Source organism: Rhinatrema bivittatum, chromosome 15 (genome assembly GCF_901001135.1).
Source record: "Rhinatrema bivittatum chromosome 15, aRhiBiv1.1, whole genome shotgun sequence".
NCBI lineage: Eukaryota > Metazoa > Chordata > Amphibia > Gymnophiona > Rhinatrematidae > Rhinatrema > Rhinatrema bivittatum.
In genome coordinates this window covers 49,983,110-50,003,057 of record NC_042629.1, presented here as the reverse complement: position 1 = coordinate 50,003,057, position 19,948 = coordinate 49,983,110, and the positions used below count along the sequence as shown (strand labels likewise).

General features: G+C 42.7%; 1 protein-coding gene across 6 annotated transcripts in view; it reads right to left on the bottom strand.

The window, feature by feature from the left end:
• Nucleotides 1-4,586: 4,586 nt before the first annotated feature.
• Nucleotides 4,587-19,948, bottom strand: part of ST3GAL6 (ST3 beta-galactoside alpha-2,3-sialyltransferase 6) — a 127,225-nt gene continuing 111,863 nt past the window's right edge. For all 6 annotated transcript variants that reach the window (XM_029577794.1, XM_029577792.1, XM_029577791.1 and 3 more), the window contains 2 exons: nt 7,777-7,929; nt 4,587-7,313 (listed from right to left, as the gene is read on the bottom strand). In XM_029577794.1, the coding sequence (XP_029433654.1) occupies nt 7,227-7,313; nt 7,777-7,929 (240 nt within the window). In that variant the 3' untranslated portion in view covers nt 4,587-7,226. The remainder of the gene's footprint in view (nt 7,314-7,776; nt 7,930-19,948) is intronic.

The following is a 19,948-nucleotide window of genomic DNA, read 5'->3' as shown; positions in this document are numbered from 1 at the left end:
TACTAAAGGATTTCTCCAACTGTGTCTATGGGAAAAATGCTTCATAGAAAGGCTCTTAGTAATAGTGTGCACACTGAGCTACTGCGATTCTCAGTGGCTGTAATTAAGTCTACACTAGCAAGGTGTTTGAATTCACACACTCTTACTCATTCAGTGTGTATTTTTCCAGCCCATCCCCCCCCCCCCCCCCCCAACAGAAAATCCAAGTATTTCCTATGCCTGCAGCCTTTTAGGCTGTCCCCTCCATATAAAACACAAGGGCCAAAAACTGAAAACGTTTTCCAGTTTCTTCTTTCCTGAATCTCATGGAGATCTGTGTTCACCTGGAAAGATACTGTGAACTTGCTATTTAATACCAAAGGCAAATCTAGAAATCTGCAGAGATAAAAGGCACACAAATATGAGGCATCTAGGGGGACCATATATTTTGGGAATCACCTAGCCCCTTCTTTTCTTGCAGGAATTCCCATTTTACTCTTGAAAAAATTATTTTCTTCTTGGTTTTTTTGGCGTGGAGAGACGTTCCTTGCTAGCAATGTCCGTGTGCCACTAAAGTATGCAATCGCCCTCTTCCCAAAGATTTGACCTCAACCAGGATATTTAGTATAGCGCTACAGCTGCAGTGCCACGATTCAGTCGGACAGCAACCATTCCATGAATTCCAACTAAATATTTGAAGCACTGAACTCTACCAGCGCTACTGGTCCTCGACACAAAACTGGTTTCTTTGTAGATTGCAATACCTTTTCAATGTGCCAGCTCAAAGATGAGTCAAAGACACTACCTTCCATGAGTTTCAAACTACAAAAAGTTCCTTCTGTGATCTCCCAGGGTGTGCAGCAGCAGTCAAAAATGCAAATAGTAAAAAAGCAAAGCTGGGAATGTCATAATGCCTCTGTACAGATCTATGGTGCAATTGCACCACTGTGTGCAGCTCTGGTCGCTCCATCTCAAAAATGATATAGCAGATCTCAGAGAGGGCAACAAAGATGATAAAGAGGAAGGAATGGCTTCCTTATGAAGAAAGATCAGACAGGCTAGGGTTCTTCAGCCTGGAGAAGAGATGACAGAGGTTTATAAAATCAAGAGTGGTGTGGAACAGGTACATAGGGAACAGTTATTAATTCTTTCAAATACTAGAACTAGGGAACACTACATGAAACAACTGGTAGCAGATTTAAAACATATTTAAGAAATATTTTTGAGTCAACATACAAATTGTGAAATTCACTGCCAGAGGATATGATCAAAGTCAATAATACTTATATATCTATAGATATTTGATATTCTGCATTTTATCAAGAATGGACTTAAGGCAGATCACAATAAATTTACAGACAAATAAATTGCAATGAAGATAAATTACAGCGCTGTTCAAATTTAGCATTGAGAATCCAGGGTATACAACTTCGTTCTTAATTGGGTGTATAGGGAGTTAGAAAAGAGGAAGCGTGGGCTCTGCTGGTTGAAAATGTATGCCTTGGCTTTTTTCTTGATGGTAAGGTAAAAAAAGGCTCAAGGTTCCAGAGTTTTGGTGCATAGCAGCTGCAAGCACAAAAGTCTAGCGCAAAACAATTTTGCAGAAGTCAGAGGAGGAGAGGAAAGAAGAGCCTTTTGGGAGGACTGGAGATCTTTTGTGGGTGTGGAAGAGGAGAGAAGTTGGGAGTGGTACTTGTGTGCTTGCTTATTCACACACTTGTAGACAAAGCAGTGTTTTGAATGTGATCTTGCTATAGATGCGAGCCAGTGCAGTTGATGCAGTATAGGTTTTATGTGGTTGGTAGCTCTGGCCCCTACCAAAATTCTAGTGGCACAACTTTGATGGAGCTGAAGACATTTTGTACTGTATTACGAGACGACATTAAATAGGGAGTTGCAGCTGCCGATTACTGCATGGATTACAGCAGTGAGACTGAGTTTGCTGTTGGTGGATCTGGCGTATATCTGGGTTCATAAAAGAAAAAGGTTTGGACAAGTTTAATTACTCAGACAGCCTTGGGGGTTAGCACATTTGGCATCTAGAAGTGGGTGGCAGGGATTTTCCAGGTGATCTGGATTGGCCAGTGTCTGAGACAGGATGCTAGGCTCAATTGATCACTAGTCTGACCAACATGGCACTTATGTTCTTATGCTCACATTGCATAATACTCTTTGGATTATACTTGTGTTGGATCAATGAAAGGAATCGTAACCTACAAAGGAATGAAGCGAAGATTCAAGTAAAGACATTTGCCATGAACGACTTTAGCATTATATTACATCATCAATATTCTGGAGATTCTGGAAATCCAAAGCTAAAGATGAATGTTTCATCATTTCTGGTGCACTTTTGCTATACCATAAAAACGAGGCTGATATTCAAAGGCATTTGTCCAGAAACTTTTGGAATTTTCCGGATAAACGCAGACTTGAATATCGCTGCCACTTATCCAGAAAAAACATATTTGAATAAGAGAGCGATGTTTTACAGGCATTCCAGGGCACAGTTGGATTAGCCAAATAACTTATCTGGCTAACTGATATTTGGAGTTAGCCGATAAGTTATTCAGCTAACTCTAGATACAGCCAAGAGCAGGGTTAAAGTTATCAGGGGAACGAGTTACTGGATAACTTTAACCCTAACTGGCTATATTCAAAGAATATAGCCAGTTAAGTGGCCATCAGAAAAAAAAAAAGAGCAGAGAGGGCTCTATCCATCACCTGAATGAGCAAAAGGTTGGGCCTGGCTGCTCAATTTCCCTCTTCACGCCCCTCCCCCCCCAATAATTATTGAAAGTTTATGGTTAATTGGGCCAGTCACCAGGCTCCTGCCCCCCAGTTTGTCCAAAATGACTTACCTCCAGCCTCCTGCAGAGCAGTCAAAGCAATGCTGGAAGCCACTGGGATCGCAGTATGAGTGTACCATGATCCCAACCAACCAGAGGATTTGGAGGGTGCCAGGTGGAAGAAATCGGCGATCGGACAAACTGGGCTGGAAGACAGGCGGTGAGGGGTTCAAGAGGCCTTACTCCCAACTTCCATTCCCTTTGGCTCACGTTCTACTGTTTTGTCTTGGTTTTCTGGTGTCCACATAGCTGGTTAAGTTTAATGTTATCCAGAAACATGCAAATATAAATACATTTTAACCATAACTGTGTTCCCAGTTAATTTTGAAACCTAACAGGCGATATTCATGTACAAACAGATTGTGAGCCCTCTGGGGACAGGGAAATACCTAAAGTACCTGAATATAATCCACTTTGAAGTGTCTGAAATATGAAACAGAAATCAAATTCAAATGTAACCAGTTAGGTTTCAAAGCGATCTGGGTAAGTATACATGGATAACTTTATTCAAGGATATTCCAGAATGTTTATCCCGCTGAATATCCCCAATAACGTATTCTCCAGCTACCTTTAGCTGTTAAGTTATCCATCTTATTTGTTTGAAAATTGGCCACAATGTGTTTTTTTCATCAGATTTTGAATTAACTAAAGGTAATTAAATCAAACTAAAATCTTAAATAGAATTTTTTTTTTTATTTGTAAAGCATAAAGCTCAGCATTTATAAATACAAAGACCAGAAATGGAATGACAGCAGTTGAGGACCAAAAGGCCATCTACTCTACCCAATTTGCTTCCTGTTATAATGTCTTAGACCTTGATTGATCTTTGGGTTCCTCTTTGTAATTAACCATCCCCTGTGCTTATCCCAGGCTTCTTGAATTCTGTGCCTGTTTTGGCCTCTCCCACCTCTTCCATGCATCTGCCATATTCTCTGGGAAGAAATATTTTCTAATGTTTCTCCCAAGTCTACCCCCTTTAAGCTTAATGACCTTTTGGTTCTAGAACTTCCTTTTCATTCTTTCTTGTGCAGTATTTATGTCTGAAAGGTATTTGAAGGTCTCAATCATAAACCACACCCCTCTCATTCTGTATTTAAGTCTCTAAATCTCATCTCATAAGGCTATTGGTGCAAATTTTGCATCATTCTGGTAGCATCTCTGGACTACCTCTGTCTGCCTTCGAAACTGGACAACACTCCAGATGAGGTCTCAAAGATTCGTACAAATGCATTATTGCCTCCTTTTTCCCTATCCCTTATATCTTTACTTTTGCAGCCTACCATTCTCCTCAGGCTTTGGCCACGGCCTTGTCATACTGTTTTGAAATAGTAAGATGCCTGGAAAATCATCCTATGATCTCTTCTGGTGCATGTCAGTATCTCCCCACTCCAATCAATCTTCTGGTCCCTTGGATACCTCCCCCCACCCCCCAAATGACTAACTATTCTTTTTTTGCTTTGAATCTTAGCCAAGTTCTTCATCACTTTTTAAATCACTCATTTTATTCCATCAAATTTAGTATCATCTGCAAAAAGACTAATCTTACCTACTAAGCCCTTTGCAATATTTCCTATGAAAACATTCACCTGAACATTTTTTTTTGTCATGTAGTAACAGTTAAGGACAAAAGCATAAGTCCTTCAGACAATTGCATTATGATTGCTTAGTGAATTCACCCAGGATCTGACCATGGAGATTGCAGATGGAATTCTTTCTTCAGAGTATCTCCGCTCTCCAACACTAAAAATACCCACACATGGCTATTGTGTACAAAAATACAATTATATTTTATTGAAGAGAAAAGTTTACAATTTCAGTCCTCTGAAGGGAATACTAACAAAAAACAAATACTGTATTAGTCCACATATGAACAAATCACACATCTGTGGAAACTGCATTTCATCATGAGCTTTAAGCTTTAAAGGAATGCGTGCCCTCCGGGTGCCATGCAGTTTTTCAGAAGTACACATCACAATGTTTTTCCCCATCAGGCAGTGTGGATTTGTGCACACATACCATTTCCATAACTGTGCATGCGCTGTCATTTTCTTGCCAAACAAAAGTCCAGATTAAGCTTTCTTTTTTCATTGTTTTTATTTTTATAAATGGTGTTGACCTGTCTCTTACTTCTCAATGTCCTGTGACCTCTATCTTTCAACCTCACTCTTTTCACCTCTATGCATTTGTATTTATTTATTTTTTACTTTCCCTCATAGCTGTTTTCCCTTCCTTGTTCTCCTGGGCACACTACAAACATATATGCACTCTAAACCCAATGCATAAGCTACAGCTACATACAAGCACTCTTCTCACACATGCTTCATTCACACCACTGCCCAAGCAGCAATCGTTCCAGGGCTAGAATGGAAACCCCTGCTCGAGAATTGGAGGGAGTGGGAGAAAGAAAGAGGAAGACAATGTCACTGGGGCTGAAAGGAGGCCCTAGTACTTATGAACCCGGGGACACGACAGCAGAAGGAAGATGGTTTCCCCCGAGTCCAAGTGAGGTACAGAAAAGCAGGAGCAGAAGGATAATCTCTCTAAGAATACAGGGACCTGGCACTGGGGGATTAGAGGGAGCAAGATGAGCTTTCGTGGAAAGAGCAACGAAACCAGAAAGCAGCTCATGAGCAAGGCCCCTCTGGAGTGACTACATGCCTGATAGGGGGCACTAGCACACAGTGATGCCCACCTTGTACTACTTGCAAGCTCTGTTTATTGTGCACTATTGAAAACAGAAGGAACACCATTACCCAATCACATGTTCCACATTATTAAACTTAAATCTATAATCCAGCTAACAATTTTGAATAGTGATATCACTGAATGTGTTATCACATCTTGATAAAAGTTCATAAAATTTAACAGTGGTTTATTTTCAGTCCTGTGCATGTTTATCCCTTTGAACCGTAATGCATAACAGTGAAAAAGAAAGTCTAATCATCTGTTTCACTCAGTACCTGCCGAAGAAAGACACTGACTTCATCAGTGACATCACTGTTCAATGGGACATATCTTTCCATGCAAACTGGATTTGATATTCCAGTGATGTAGGGAAAACATAAATAGAAAGCTTTATTTGATTGTACAGCCATATTGCTCTTACACTGCTGTTATCTTCCACACCCTTTACAGCCTGCACTAAAAGCAGTTTCACTTTAAATCATGACTTCTTGGAGTATGTAAAGTTGCCTCCCTGTAATTCTCAGCTCCTTCCTGCACACATTTATTTTCAAGGGAGCTAACTGGTCCATTTTTGCTAGAATGTCATATACCAAACCAATCAATGGGAAATAATAACTGACACTTTTCCAATCATGACTGCTTTCAGGAAGTCAGGAATTTGCACTTAAAGAGCTTGAAAGAATTAGCTGACAGAATCAGAGCATAACTACCCCACGTATTCATCCGAAATGCTGCACGCTACCCACAGGGCATAGCTTTCTTTATCAGATCATAAGCAGATGAACCATAGCATTGGCAGTTCAGATTATTCACTTCACATGCCAATACACATTTCTGTATGTAACCTTGATTGTTTTTTTTTCTTAACGTTGTGAATGGTGTGATATAAACTGCAAAATGTTTGTCTTTCCTTCCCCCCCCCCACCCCACCAAAAAGGACCCTATTTCCTCAGAGCGATTGGCGCGCCATATTTCCACAGATACCTGAAGCTGGGGGCTTTAGTTTAAATATGTGGTATGTGCTATCTGAAAAACCACACACACTGATAACAGCAAGCAGTTAAAATTAATCAGCTTTGCAAGGACTGGCACATTTGTTGCTGGCAACAAAACAAACACTTTGCAGACAAACCTTCAGAGGAATTTCACACACACTGCTATGTAACAGGATTAATACTTTAAGGCCTTTATCATTAAATCGGCATGTAAAGACAAGTGAAAAAAACACCTCCGTATATTATATACAATGAACACTAGCTATAGGGATATGAAAATCAGTCATACTTCTTCCTCCATTATAGATCAATAAACTGAACATTAAACTTGCTTAAAGCAGAAAACTTCATGGAATGAGATTTTGGTTCATATTCAGTGGGGAGAGATAGCAATAGTATACTTTGAGGTATGCAACACTTCATTAAAACAACATGGATTCACATATTTATATTTTTCACTTTCAATTAGCGCTTTTCCTCAACTGATGCCCAACTCTTTAAAACAGAGATGGTATATGGGGGATAGGAGAAGACAAGCTGAGGAAGGTTTTTTTTTTCCGCTGCTACTGTGCTGCTCATGTCACTAACGGGAAATCCAAAAACCCTTGTGGTCCTCCTCATTTAAAGTTCCATGATGATCTCTAATGGGCTTAAAGTGTAAAAGAAATATATTACTAATATTGTTCAGTACATGGCTATTTCCTCCATGTGAGCTTTCAGTTCAGTCTTGTGTCAGGTTTATGATTGTTTTGTTTTCTATAAATTTGCCCAGAAGCCTTTGCTCCGCACTGATGTTGTGGTATGCATTCTGGAGAGAGAACAGAAAAAGTCAAATCATCAACTCTTCTTTGTTATTATACAGACTTATTAAATGTAATGCCATTGCTTAGGAGAATACAATTTGCTATTTGTCCAATAACTAAAAAGGAAAATAAAATCATATTGGTTTTCTCCCTCTATTTAAGCAGTGTTTCAACAAAGGGCTAGATTTTCTATTAATCTACATGAAGTGGGCTGGAGGGGACGGGAGATGTTCGAGATCCCCTCGGTCTTTTGTAAGACAGGTCCCCGTGGCACTCTTCATCTGGTCATGAGGTTCCCTCTGGAAGATACAGGTTTTTCACTTGTACCCACTTTATCACTTAAGAAAGAGTCACAGTTTGAAAAAACAATTTGTGCAACCACTAAATAAAAAACAGTTTCCAAGGTCCACTTTTCACAGTTTAACTACATTCAGCCCCCAGTGCTGTATTTAAAATTAGGAACATTACCTCCATCATTAGAGACATGGTCTCATTTCCATAATAGTGCAATGAGCTGTTTTGGGATGTGAAGTTATATTTAAAGCCTGCTATATGAACCTCATTACAAACATGAAGTGCCAGGGCAATAGCAATTAGACCAGTTGTTGGATGAGTAGGTTTCTAAAAAACAAAATAGACAAATTATCAGCAAGGAAAGACAACACATTATTTTATTTGAAGAAAGATCAAACTTGTACAAAAAAAATTAATTACACACATGACCTGCTGTTCCATATCTTATCACTAAAGTACCACAACTGCTGTAATACTTTGAGTAAAAAGCCAATTCCACCCCCACCCTAGTGTTCAAGCTTGCAGATGTACAAAATAATACATTCTGAGGGCAAAGGACCAAGGATAATGTGGAGACCCGCATTCAAGTCAAGGCTTAGAAGCAAATCAACTAAAATCCACAGGATAGCAGCAGAAAACAGAAGGGAGCCAGAATTTACATTTGTAGGAGTGCGATGAAAATGTCTGCGCACATCCCTTTGGAACTTGGATCAATGTTCACTAGGACGGTAACCTTCAAACAGCCGTGTGGGCATACACGTATGCATGTACACAGGTTCGCACCCAGAGATGCGGCCATTTTATAACATACACATGTATATGCACGTATGATATAAAAATCCGCTGTACGTGCATAGATGTGCGCAATTTTATATGGATGCGCGCATGTGCATGCAAATGCTGGCTCTACCGAGTAAGTGGGTGTACTTACTAGATATGCGCACTGTCACAATTACCAGTTTTCCCAGTCCATTCCCATTTCGCCCAGGTAAAGGATAGGACTTCCTAACCCTCCTAGTTAATAGGCCTCCTTTTTATCCTTTTAGCCCTAACCTATAAAACCCCGCTAACAAACCTTGGTTTTTCTGTTTCATTACTTACATGTCATCCATAGCAGAAGTCAAGTTATGCGATAGAGGACGTGCACATTTCATGTTACATACCCAGACCATCCATGCCCAGCCCCTTTTTTTTGCCTTTTCCATTTGTACATGTACCAGGAGATATGCGCGTACTCGGGTGCTTCTTAAGATCTGCGTGGCATGCCCCGGCCCGAGTTCCTCGTGTACTTCCCTGCTTTGGCATGCAAGGGCTTTTAAAATTTGCCTTTAAGTGAGAAAGATAATGCACACCTTGGATTTGTCCATCAGTATTTCTTAAGAAAATCATGACGACTTGCTGTGTTTAGTAATTTGTATGGTGCATGCTTAGGGCACTGGGGTAAAGTGACAAAATGAAGCACAGCCATGTGGTACATTTAGATTTTCAGAAGACGTTTGACAAAGTCCCACATGAGAGGCTTCTAAGAAAAATAAAAAGTCATGGAGGCAATGTCCTTTTCTGGACTGCAAGTTGGTTAAAAGACAGAAAACAGAGAGTAGGATTAAATGGTCAGTTTTCACAGTGGAAAAAGGTAAACAGTGGAGTGCCTCAGGGATCTGTTCTTGGACCGGCGCTTTTTAATAAATTTATAAGTGATCTGGAAAGGGGTTCGATGAGTGAGGTGATCAGATATGCAGATGACACAAAATCATGCAGCATAGTTAAAACTCAAGCGGATTGTGATGAATTGCAGGTGGACCTTACGAGACTGGAAGATTGGGCTTCCAAATGGCAGATGAAATTTAACAGACAAGTGCAAAGTGATGCATATAGGGAAAAATAACCCTTGCTGTAGTTACACAAACGGGCCGATTCAGTAAAGTCTGTGGGAGAGCAGGCGAATGCCCACTCGCCTGTGCGTGCGATACAGTATTTAAATGAGGCCTGGAGGTAGAAACGGGCAAAAGGAGGCGCTAGGGACACTAGCGCGTCCCTAGCACCTCCTTTTTGACAGGAGTGGCGGCTGTCAGCAGGTTTGATAGCCGACGCTCAATTTTGCCGGCGTTGGTTCTCGAGCCTGCTGACAGCCACGGGCTTGGAAACCGGACGCCGGCAAAATTGAGCATCCGGTTTTCAACCCGACAGCCACCGGCCGACTTCAAATTTTTATTTTTTTTTTTAACTCTTCGGGACCTCCGACTTAATATCGCCATGATATTAAGTCAGAAGGTGCACAGAAAAGCAGTTTTTATTTATTTTATTTGTTGATTTTTATATACCGACATTCGTCAGAACATCATGCCGGTTTACATTGTAACAAATTAACAAGAGAGAGAAATACAATAAACAGGGAAAGGGAAGGGGGAGCAGCAATGAAGGAGGAGAGAGGACAGCAGTAGGAAGGATAGAGAAGGAGAGATTTTATAGGAACATTCGAAATATAAATTAACAATAAGCAATATATGTACAGGTGGGCTGGTGGGTACCAGACCTTTGATGTCAGTGAAAGGGATAGAAGGGGGGAAGGGGGACAGGGAAGGATAAACTAAGGGTGGAGGAGGGGAACTAATAACACAGTATTTAGTAGTCTTTGCTAGGGGGAAGAAACATTGTATTTGGAGACTTTGCTTAGGGGGAAGAAAGAGGGAGAAAGAGGAGAGGCAGATAGGAGGAGGGAATGGTGAGAGGGCTGAGGGGTTAGAGTGCAAGCTAAGTTTGGTCAACATCTGGAGAGGCTAATGTGAAGAGCAAGGTTTTGAGCCCTTTTTTAAATTTAGAAAGGTTAGGTTCTAGGCGGAGGGCCGTGGGCAGGGTGTTCCATAGGGAAGGGCCGGCAATAGAGAAAGCCCTTTCTCTGGTTGAGGTGTGGTGAGCAGTTTTTAGGGAGGGGATGTATAGAGTTCCAGCAAGGTTGGATCTGGAGGGGCGGGTTGATGATTGGAAAAGTGGTGCATTCTCGAGCCAAGTGTGATTTTGATTGTACAATAGATTGTGGAGAATGGTGAGTGTTTTGTATTTTATACAGGAGGCTATAGGTAACCAGTGGAGGTCTTTTAGGGTAGGGGTAATGTGATCCGATTTACGTGCGTTTGTTAGGATTCTATAATAGTTGGAGGGGTTTGATAGTAGAGAGAGGGAGACCCAGAAATAAGGAATTGCAATAGTCCAGTTTAGTTAAGATAGTTGCCTGTAGGACTGTGCGGAGGTCTTGGGTATATAGCAGGGGTTTAAGTTTCTTTGGGATGTGCAATTTGAAAAAGCCTGTTTTTATGGTATTGTGTATGTGAGATTTGAAATTTAAATGTTGATCAAGATAGACACCTAGATCTCTCACATTGCGACTGAATGCATCGGGAGGAGGGTTGGTGTTGCTTAAGGCAGGGAGCGAGCGAGCTGGGGGACTGGAGATTGTGAGGAGCTCCGTTTTAGTTACATTTAACACGAGATGTAGGTTTGAGAGGAGAGTGTTGATTGAAGTAAGGCAGGAATCCCAAAATTGTAATGTTTTGGGGAGGGATTCTTGAAGCGGGATGAGAATTTGAACGTCGTCGTTAAACTTGTTATCGTTCAATTATACCAGAATATCATTTCTAATTTTCCTTATGTTTATAAATTCATGAAAGGAAGGTGAGATAATGTATTACCATGTCGACGCCTCCCCGATCTCCCCTAACTGTGAAACCTTCCTATCCACACTCCAGGCAATGGGCTTTGAACAAATTGTAAATAAACCTACCCATAAAGCAGGACACACGCTAGACCTCATCTTCTTAAACTCTCACTTATCATACATTAACACCCCAGACTGCACCCCAGTCCCTTGGTCCGATCATTCTCTTATATCAGCTACTCTCACGACTCGAGTAAACCCTATTCAGCAACAACCTCACTCCACCATCCATTTCAGAAGACAATGTACATCCGACATTCTCAGTTAACATCTTTCCAAAGAACTCCCAAATCTAGACATCTCTAACCCCAACTCAGCCCTTCTATCCTGGCGCAATATCACGGAGTTGATAGCCAATAAACTTTGCCCCAGAGAGACGAAAACCATCAATTGGACTGAAAAAAGGAAGCAACCTTGGTACTCACCAGAACTTAAACGGATGAAGCAAGACCTCCGACACAAGGAAGGCACTTGGCGGAAGACCCCCAACACCACAACACTGTCCGATTACAAACGCACCATGCATCTTTATAAGATTTCTCTTCTACAAGCAAAAAAAGACTACTATGCCAGCAGAATCCATGATATTCAGTATGACACCAGGGCTCTGTTTTCATATGTATCTCAACTCACTAAATCCTCTGCCCCTACCATTCCTGACGATCAGGCTCAATCCAAAGCTAACGATCTTGCACTCTTCTTCCAGGATAAAATTGCAAACACCCTAGCGCTTATCCCTACTAACTCAACACCACCAGCTCTAAACTTCACCACCACATGTTCCCCCAGAGCCACCCTAGACTCCTTCGAGCCCACCACCCCACTGGAGATAGAATCAACACTCAAGAAGTTGAAACCATCCAGCCACCCGATGGACCATATCCCAACGAAACTTCTGCTCCTCATCCCAGGCACTAACTCCAGATCACTAGCCGACATCATTAACTGCTCCCTAGCCCAAGGAATATACCCAGATGATCTTAAAACAGCATCTATTAAACCCCTCTTGAAACCCAACCTGGACTCAAAAGAGCTCTCCAACTTCCGACCCATATCCAACCTCCCGTTGCTAGCAAAACTCACAGAGAAGGTGGTGAACACACAGCTTTCGGACTTCCTGGAGGAACACAAAATCCTATACCCCTCCCAGTACGGCTTCCGTAAGTCATAATGCCTCTGTATCGCTCCATGGTGAGACCGCACCTTGAATACTGTGTACAATTCTGGTCGCCGCATCTCAAAAAAGATATAATTGCGATGGAGAAGGTACAGAGAAGGGCTATCAAAATGATAAGGGGAATGGAACAACTCCCCTATGAGGAAAGACTAAAGAGGTTAGGACTTTTCAGCTTGGAGAAGAGACGACTGAGGGGGGATATGATAGAGGTGTTTAAAATCATGAGAGGTCTAGAACGGGTAGATGTGAATTGGTTATTTACTCTTTCGGATAGTAGAAAGACTAGGGGGCACTCCATGAAGTTAGCATGGGGCACATTTAAAACTAATCGGAGAAAGTTCTTTTTTACTCAACGCACAATTAAACTCTGGAATTTGTTGCCAGAGAATGTGGTTCGTGCAGTTAGTATAGCTGTGTTTAAAAAAGGATTGGATACGTTCTTGGAGGAGAAGTCCATTACCTGCTATTAAGTTCACTTAGAGAATAGCCACTGCCATTAGCAATGGTTACATGGAATAGACTTAGTTTTTGGGTACTTGCCAGGTTCTTATGGCCTGGATTAGCCACTGTTGGAAACAGGATGCTGGGCTTGATGGACCCTTGGTCTGACCCAGTATGGCATTTTCTTATGTTCTTATGAAACCCTCCTCATCTCTCTAACAGACCACATCCTCATGGGCCTAGATAAAGGGATTTCATTCCTGCTTGTCCTCTTAGACATCTCTGCGGTGTTTGACACCGTGAACCATAACATCCTTCTAAATCATCTTTCAGACATTGGATTATCCGGATACGCCCTCCAATGGTTCAACTCCTTCCTCAATAATAGAAGCTTCAAGATCACAATCAATAATAAAGAATCTCCTAATTTCAAATCCACTTTAGGCGTACCCTAAGGCTCTTCTCTATCCCCTACCCTCTTCAATATCTACTTACTGCCCCTCTGCCAGCTACTCACAAACCTTAACCTAATTCACTACCTATACGCAGACGACGTTCAGATATTGATCCCTATAAAAGAATCCCTTCCAAAAATGCTCTTCTACTGGGAGGACTGCCTTAAGTCCATCAACCGCCTACTCACCAGCCTTAACTTGGTACTCAATGCAACCAAAACAGAAATCCTCCTTATCTCTCCCGACCACTCAACCAGCCCAGATCAGACTGCGTCAATCCCTCAGACCACTCAAGTTAGAAATTTAGGAGTCATCCTCGATAACCATTTGAACCTAAAGAAATCAATCAACAATGTTACGAAGGACTGTTTCTACAAGCTTCAAGTTCTGAAAAGACTAAAACCCCTTCTTCATCTTCAGGACTTCAGAACTGTCCTCCAGTCAACACTGTTCTCCAAAACGGACTATTGTAACACTCTCCTCTTAGGACTCCCGATCTCTGCCACCAAACCTCTACAGATGCTCCAGAACTCTGCAGCCAGGATCTTAACCAACACCAACCGGAGAACTCATATCACTCCTATACTTAGAAACCTACACTGGCTACCTATCAAATACAGAATCTTGCACAAAGCACTCACCATAATCCACAAATCCATCCACAACCAACTACCTCTAGACCTTCAGTTCCCATTCAAACTATACACATCTGCAAGACCCATCAGAGAGGGACACAAAGGAACCCTTCAAGTCCCCCCAACTAAATCCACTCGTCTAACCTCCACCAAAGAACGGGCATTCTCCTCAGCGGGCCCCACCATCTGGAACAACCTGCCGACTGATCTAAGAGTGGAACCCTGCCTGCTAACCTTCCGAAAAAAACTCAAGACTTGGCTTTTCCTCCAAGTTAATAGGCCTCCTTTTTACCCTTAAGTTTTAAGATCTCAACAGCACTCTTGTTCAGTCTCAACCATTCTGCTAAAATGCCCGGTCCAACCACAGCATAGACATACTTTCTCAGCCTCTAGTTTTTGCTGTCCTTTTATTTCCAGGCTACTCTAGCCCCCAAGTTCTTTCTCCCTGTTATTTGTAACTGCGCCTCGGCCTTCCTGTTATATGGTTATCTTTTTAAATCTTTTTTAGTTAATCCCTAAGTTCCATGTAAACCGGTCTGATATGAAGCTTTTCATGAAGTTCGGTATAGAAAAATGTTAAATAAAATAAAATAAATATATGAAATTGTTTTTTGTTTTTTTTTAAGTTATTAGTATAACTCAATCCTGACATTCTAATTATAATTTATTTGTTGTATGTGAAACGATAAATAAAGAATTAAAAAAAAAAAAAAAAAGAATTTGAACGTCGTCAGCGTACATGAAGATTTTTAGGCCAAGATCAGAGAGCTTTTCTGTGCACTTTCCCGGTGCCGGAAGAAATTAGCGCCTACCTTTGAGTAGGCGCTAATTTCTGAAAGTAAAATGTGCGGCTTGGCTGCACATTTTACTTACTGAATTGCGCGGGAATACCTAATAGGGCCATCAACATGCATTTGCATGTTTGCATGTTGAGGGCGCTATTAGGTTCGGCGGGTTGGACGCGCGTTTTCCGCCCCTTACTGAATAAGGGGTAAGGGAAAACGCGCGTCCAATGGCAGGTTAACAGTGCGCCCGAATGTTAGGTTCTATCTTAGGAGTTACCACCCAGGAAAGAGATCTAGGCGTCATAGTGGATAATACATTGAAATCAGCTCAGTGTGCTGTGGCGATCAAAAAAGCAAACAGAATGTTAGGAATTATTAGGAAAGGAATGGCAAATAAAATGGAGGATGTCATAATGCCTCTGTATCGCTCCATAGTGAGACTGCACCTTGAATACTGTGTGCAGTTCTGGTCACCGCATCTCAAAAAGGATATAGCTGCATTGGAGAAAGTACAGAGAAGAGCAACCAAAATGATAAGGGGCATGGAATGGCTGCCCTTTGAGGAAAGACTAAAGAAGTTAGGGCTGTTCAGTTTGGAGAAGAGATGACTGGGGGGGGGGGGGGGGGGGGGGATATAATACAAGTCTACAAAATCATGAAAGGACTTGAACAAGTTAATGTAAATCGGTTATTCTCTCTCTCAGGTAAGAGAAGAACCAGGGGGCACTCCTTGAAGTTTGCAAGTAGCTCATTTAAAACAAATCGAAAAAAATTATTTTTCACTTAGCGCATAGTTAAGCTCTGGAATTCATTGCCAGAGGATGTGGTTATAGCATTTAGTGTAACTGGGTTTAAAAAGGTTTGGATAAGTTTGAGGATAGATAGCTTGTGATCTATCTAGTGTTTGGGTGCTTGTCAGGTACTTGTGACTTGGATTGGCCACTGTTGGAGACAGGACACTGGGCTTGATGGACCCTTGGTCTGACTCAGTATGGCATTTCTTATGTTATGTTCGTATGTCTCATTCATGTCTCTAGTTTTAAGTCCATGTTTTTTTTATGCTATTTGCACATATGCTTTCAAGAAATGTTTCACAATTAGAAATCAGAAAACATTTATTAAAAGGCAATGCATGCAGTAGAAGACTCTTAACTATCATGCCTCTCTTTATAAAGGGATTTCATGTTAACCCGGCTAGAATCTTAACGTGAGTAAATTGTTTCTCAAAGAGATGATTCAATTTCCAAATGAAAGGAGAAAACCAAGCAAAAAGTATGAATCCATTTGGGAAGTGTGGGGTAGGGATGTACGGTCATTTTGTTTGCTATGTGCACATAACTTTTCTACGTGCATAAAGTACAAATTATGCACATAAAATAATTAAATGAATGGAAATAAAATACATGCATGACAGAAAAAAGACTTACAAAACAAATGAATTGAGCCAAATAAAAGTAAGTGTGTGTGTGTGTGTGTGTGGGGGGGGGGGGGGGGGGGGGCAGCAGAAATAACCCAAAATAGTCCATTGGTGAAATTCAGTGATTACAGTGCCTTACAGAATGAAAATGATCAAGTAGGAAACCTCACTACTGGGTACATTAAGGCAGTAAACCACAAAATCAATAGTTTAGATAAGGAAGTCAAGTGAGCAAATCAGCAATTCATGGGCCTGGTGCAATGCAAGTTAAGGTATAAGCAGGCCAAAAGGGAGGGGAGGTAGGCAATCAGTGCATTTCACAAATTGGAAAACAATTTGTAAAGAACTAGAAATAATCTTTAGCTAATTATTTCAGGTAGTTATCAAATAATGGACAATAATCTACTGCAAATTTTAAATTAATGATTCACCAAAAAGGTCAAAAGTGAAAGAAAGAAAAAAACTAAGCTACACTGAGGAAATGCCAGTGTCATTTATCCATATATAAATTTAACAATGGGAGATAGGGGCTGAAATAAATAAACAATATATTAGTGCAAGATAATTACTAATCACTTCCAGAGTTAATATTTGGAACTGATTAAAGAAATGTGAATATTTTACCAAAGTTCCAAGATGAGATGCAAATGTGGTGTTAATATGTGGAAATGCAAGAAGCTTGCTGTAAAACTGCACATTTTGTTTCTTTATTTTTGCCTTAGGACAAACAAAAGTGACCAAAAAAAAAAAATCTAGTGAGCTACTTACAGCTAACCATGGTAAAAACAATTCAGCAATTAAAGAAAACAAGTTGAAAAGTTACAGCCAAAACGCACAGCAGAGTTGCTTACCTGTAACAGGTGTTCTCCAAGGACAGCAGGATGTTAGTCCTCACACATGGGTTACCATCATCGAATGGAGCCCGGCATGGAAATTTTTGTCAAAGTTTCTAGAAACTCTGACAGGCACACTGAGCATGCCCAGCACACCGCTAACTATGTGTCCACGCGGGGTCCCTCTTCAGTCTTATAACATAGGGTTCATAAAAAATAAACCAAGGGAAAACCAACTCTATGGGGTGGCGGGCGGGTTTCATGAGGACTAACAACCTGCTGTCCTTGGAGAACACCTGTTACAGGTAAGCAACTCTGCTTTCTCCAAGGACAAGAAGGATGGTAGTCCTCACACATAGGTGATTAAGTAACTCCAGGCTGCTCCGAACATGTGCAACAAAGAAAAGGTGCTAACATGCACAACAACTGTAGCTGCCAAACAGGAGCAGACCTGCTCCCAAGGCTAGGGCCCTCGGAGAAAGAGTTGGGTTTCTATGACTGGAAGAGATTAGGGAGAACGGACTGTCCGAAACGACTGTCCTGCCGGCCATCCTTGACCAGGCAATAATGAAAGGCGAATGTGTGGAGGGAACTCCAGGTCACCGCTCTGAAAATCTTGTGAATGGGATCTGCATGCAAGTGAGCCACCAAGACCAACATGGCCCGGCCAGAGTGAGCTTTGACATGGCCATCAAGCTGTAAACCCTCCTGTATGTAACAGAAAGCTATGCAATCTGCTAGCAGTGGGATAGAATCTGCTTGGAGATAGCCCTCCTAATCTGTTTCTGTCGAAGGAGATGAAAAGCTGAGTGGAGACGTGGTGGGGTACTTTCTGTTCCAAGTAAAAGGCAAGCGCCCTCTTGCAATCCTATGTGTGTAGAGCATGTTCACCTTGGTGAGCGTGAGGCCTCAGCAAAAAAGAAGGCAACACAATGGACTGGTTGAGGTGGAACTCCGAGACACCTTGTGAAGGAACTTTGGGTGTATCCATAGTACCTGCCTTATACAAAAAACTTTGTATAAGGCAGGTACTACATCAGAGCTTGCAGCTGACCGAACCTGCGAGCTGATGTAACCGCAACCAAGAAGATCACCTTCCAGGAGAGGTACTTTAGATCACAAGAATGCAATGGTTCAAATGGAGGTTTCATGAGTTGCGAGAGGACTATGCTGAGACCCCAGGAAACTGCCACAGGGTGAGTGGGGGGCTTTAGTTGTAGTAAGCCCTTCAAGAAATGGCCCACTAGCAGATGGGAAGAAGTTGCTGAACCATCCAACCCCCGGTGATATGCCCAGACGGCGCTGAGGTGAACCCTCACTGACGTGGTCTGCAAACCGGACTCGGAGAGGGACAAAAGGTAGTCCAAGAGTGCAGGAGGGGAGCAATAAAAGGGATCCAGACTGCAACCCCTGCACCAAGATGAGAACAGCTTCCACTTTAGATTATAGGATTTTCTGATGGAAGGTTTTCTGGATTCCAGAATGACCCAAGACACCCCTTCCGACACGCCAAGGGCCTCTACCGTCACCTGGTCAACATCCAAGACGTGAAGGTCAGGGCTTACATGTTGGGGTGGCAGAGCCTACCCTGGTCCTGGGTGATTAGGTCCCGAGCCATCCCAAATCAGATCAGGGGGCGCGAGGCCAGGTCTCGAAGTCAGGAACCAAACCTGACGAGGCCACCAGGGGGCGATCAGAATCATGGAGCCCTGATCCTGCTGTAGCTTCTGAAGTGTCTTGGATATGAGAGGAAAGGGAGGGTAAGCGTACAGCAACCCTGTGCCCCAGTGGATCGAGAAAGCATCCGCTATCGATCCTCTGCTCCTCTTGCCGAGGAAGCAGAAGTGGTGCACTTTTCTGTTTTCCATGGAGGCAAAGAGGTCTATGTTTGGGGTCTCCCAGGAGCAGAAAATACGGTTCGCTACCTCCTGACTAGGGACCATTCATGGGGCTGGAGCGTCTGGCTCAAGGCATCTGCCAGAATGCTGTCCACCCCTAGGAGGTACACCGTCCAGAGGGTGATGCTGTTTTCAAAGGCCCACGACCAAACATGGACTGCCTCCTGGCAGAGGGGGGAATGACCCCATTCCTCCCCCCCCCCCCCCCCCCCCCCCCCCCCCCCCCCCCGTTTGTTCAGGTATCACATGACCACCTGACATTTGGTCTGAACAAGAACCACCTTGTTCATGTGCTGCTCTTGGAAAACCCGCAGGGCGTAGTGGATCGCTCGCAACTCCAAGAGGTTGATCTGGAGCTGCAATTCCTGTACTGACCAGAACCCTTGGGTGCGGAAGCCCAGGACAAGCACTCCCCACCCCCTGTGAGAAGCATCGGTGCTGAGCTCTCCAAAAGGGGCAACCCCTCTCTCCAGGTTCGAGGGGATTGTCCACCACTGGAGAGACTGTTGCAACCGTGTCGTGCCTAGAATTTGAGCGTGCAGGTCCTGCACAGCCTGACACCATTGAGAGTGCAATGCCCATAGTGCCCTGCACATCTGCAGCCGAGAAAATGGGGTTACATGCACCGTCACATGGCCCAGCAGCCAGAGGAACTGATGAGCGGAGACATGGGGGCAGCTGGAGACTTGTAGGGCAAGAGTCACAAGGGTCTCCGCCCTGTCCCGAGGCAGGAAAGCTTTCATTTAGACAGTGTCCAGATGCACCACAATGAAATCCAGATGCAAAGACGGTTGAAACTGGGATTTTGGATAGCTGATTAAGAAACCCAGAGTCTCCAATGTATCTATCGTGAGGCACATGGCAGTCTGAGCCCCTTATCAGACGTTACCCTTAATGAGCCAATCGTCGAGGCAGGGGAAAAACATGAATTCCACGAATTCAAAGATGGGCACCGACAACTGCCAGATATTTGGTGAAGACCCGGGCGCAGTT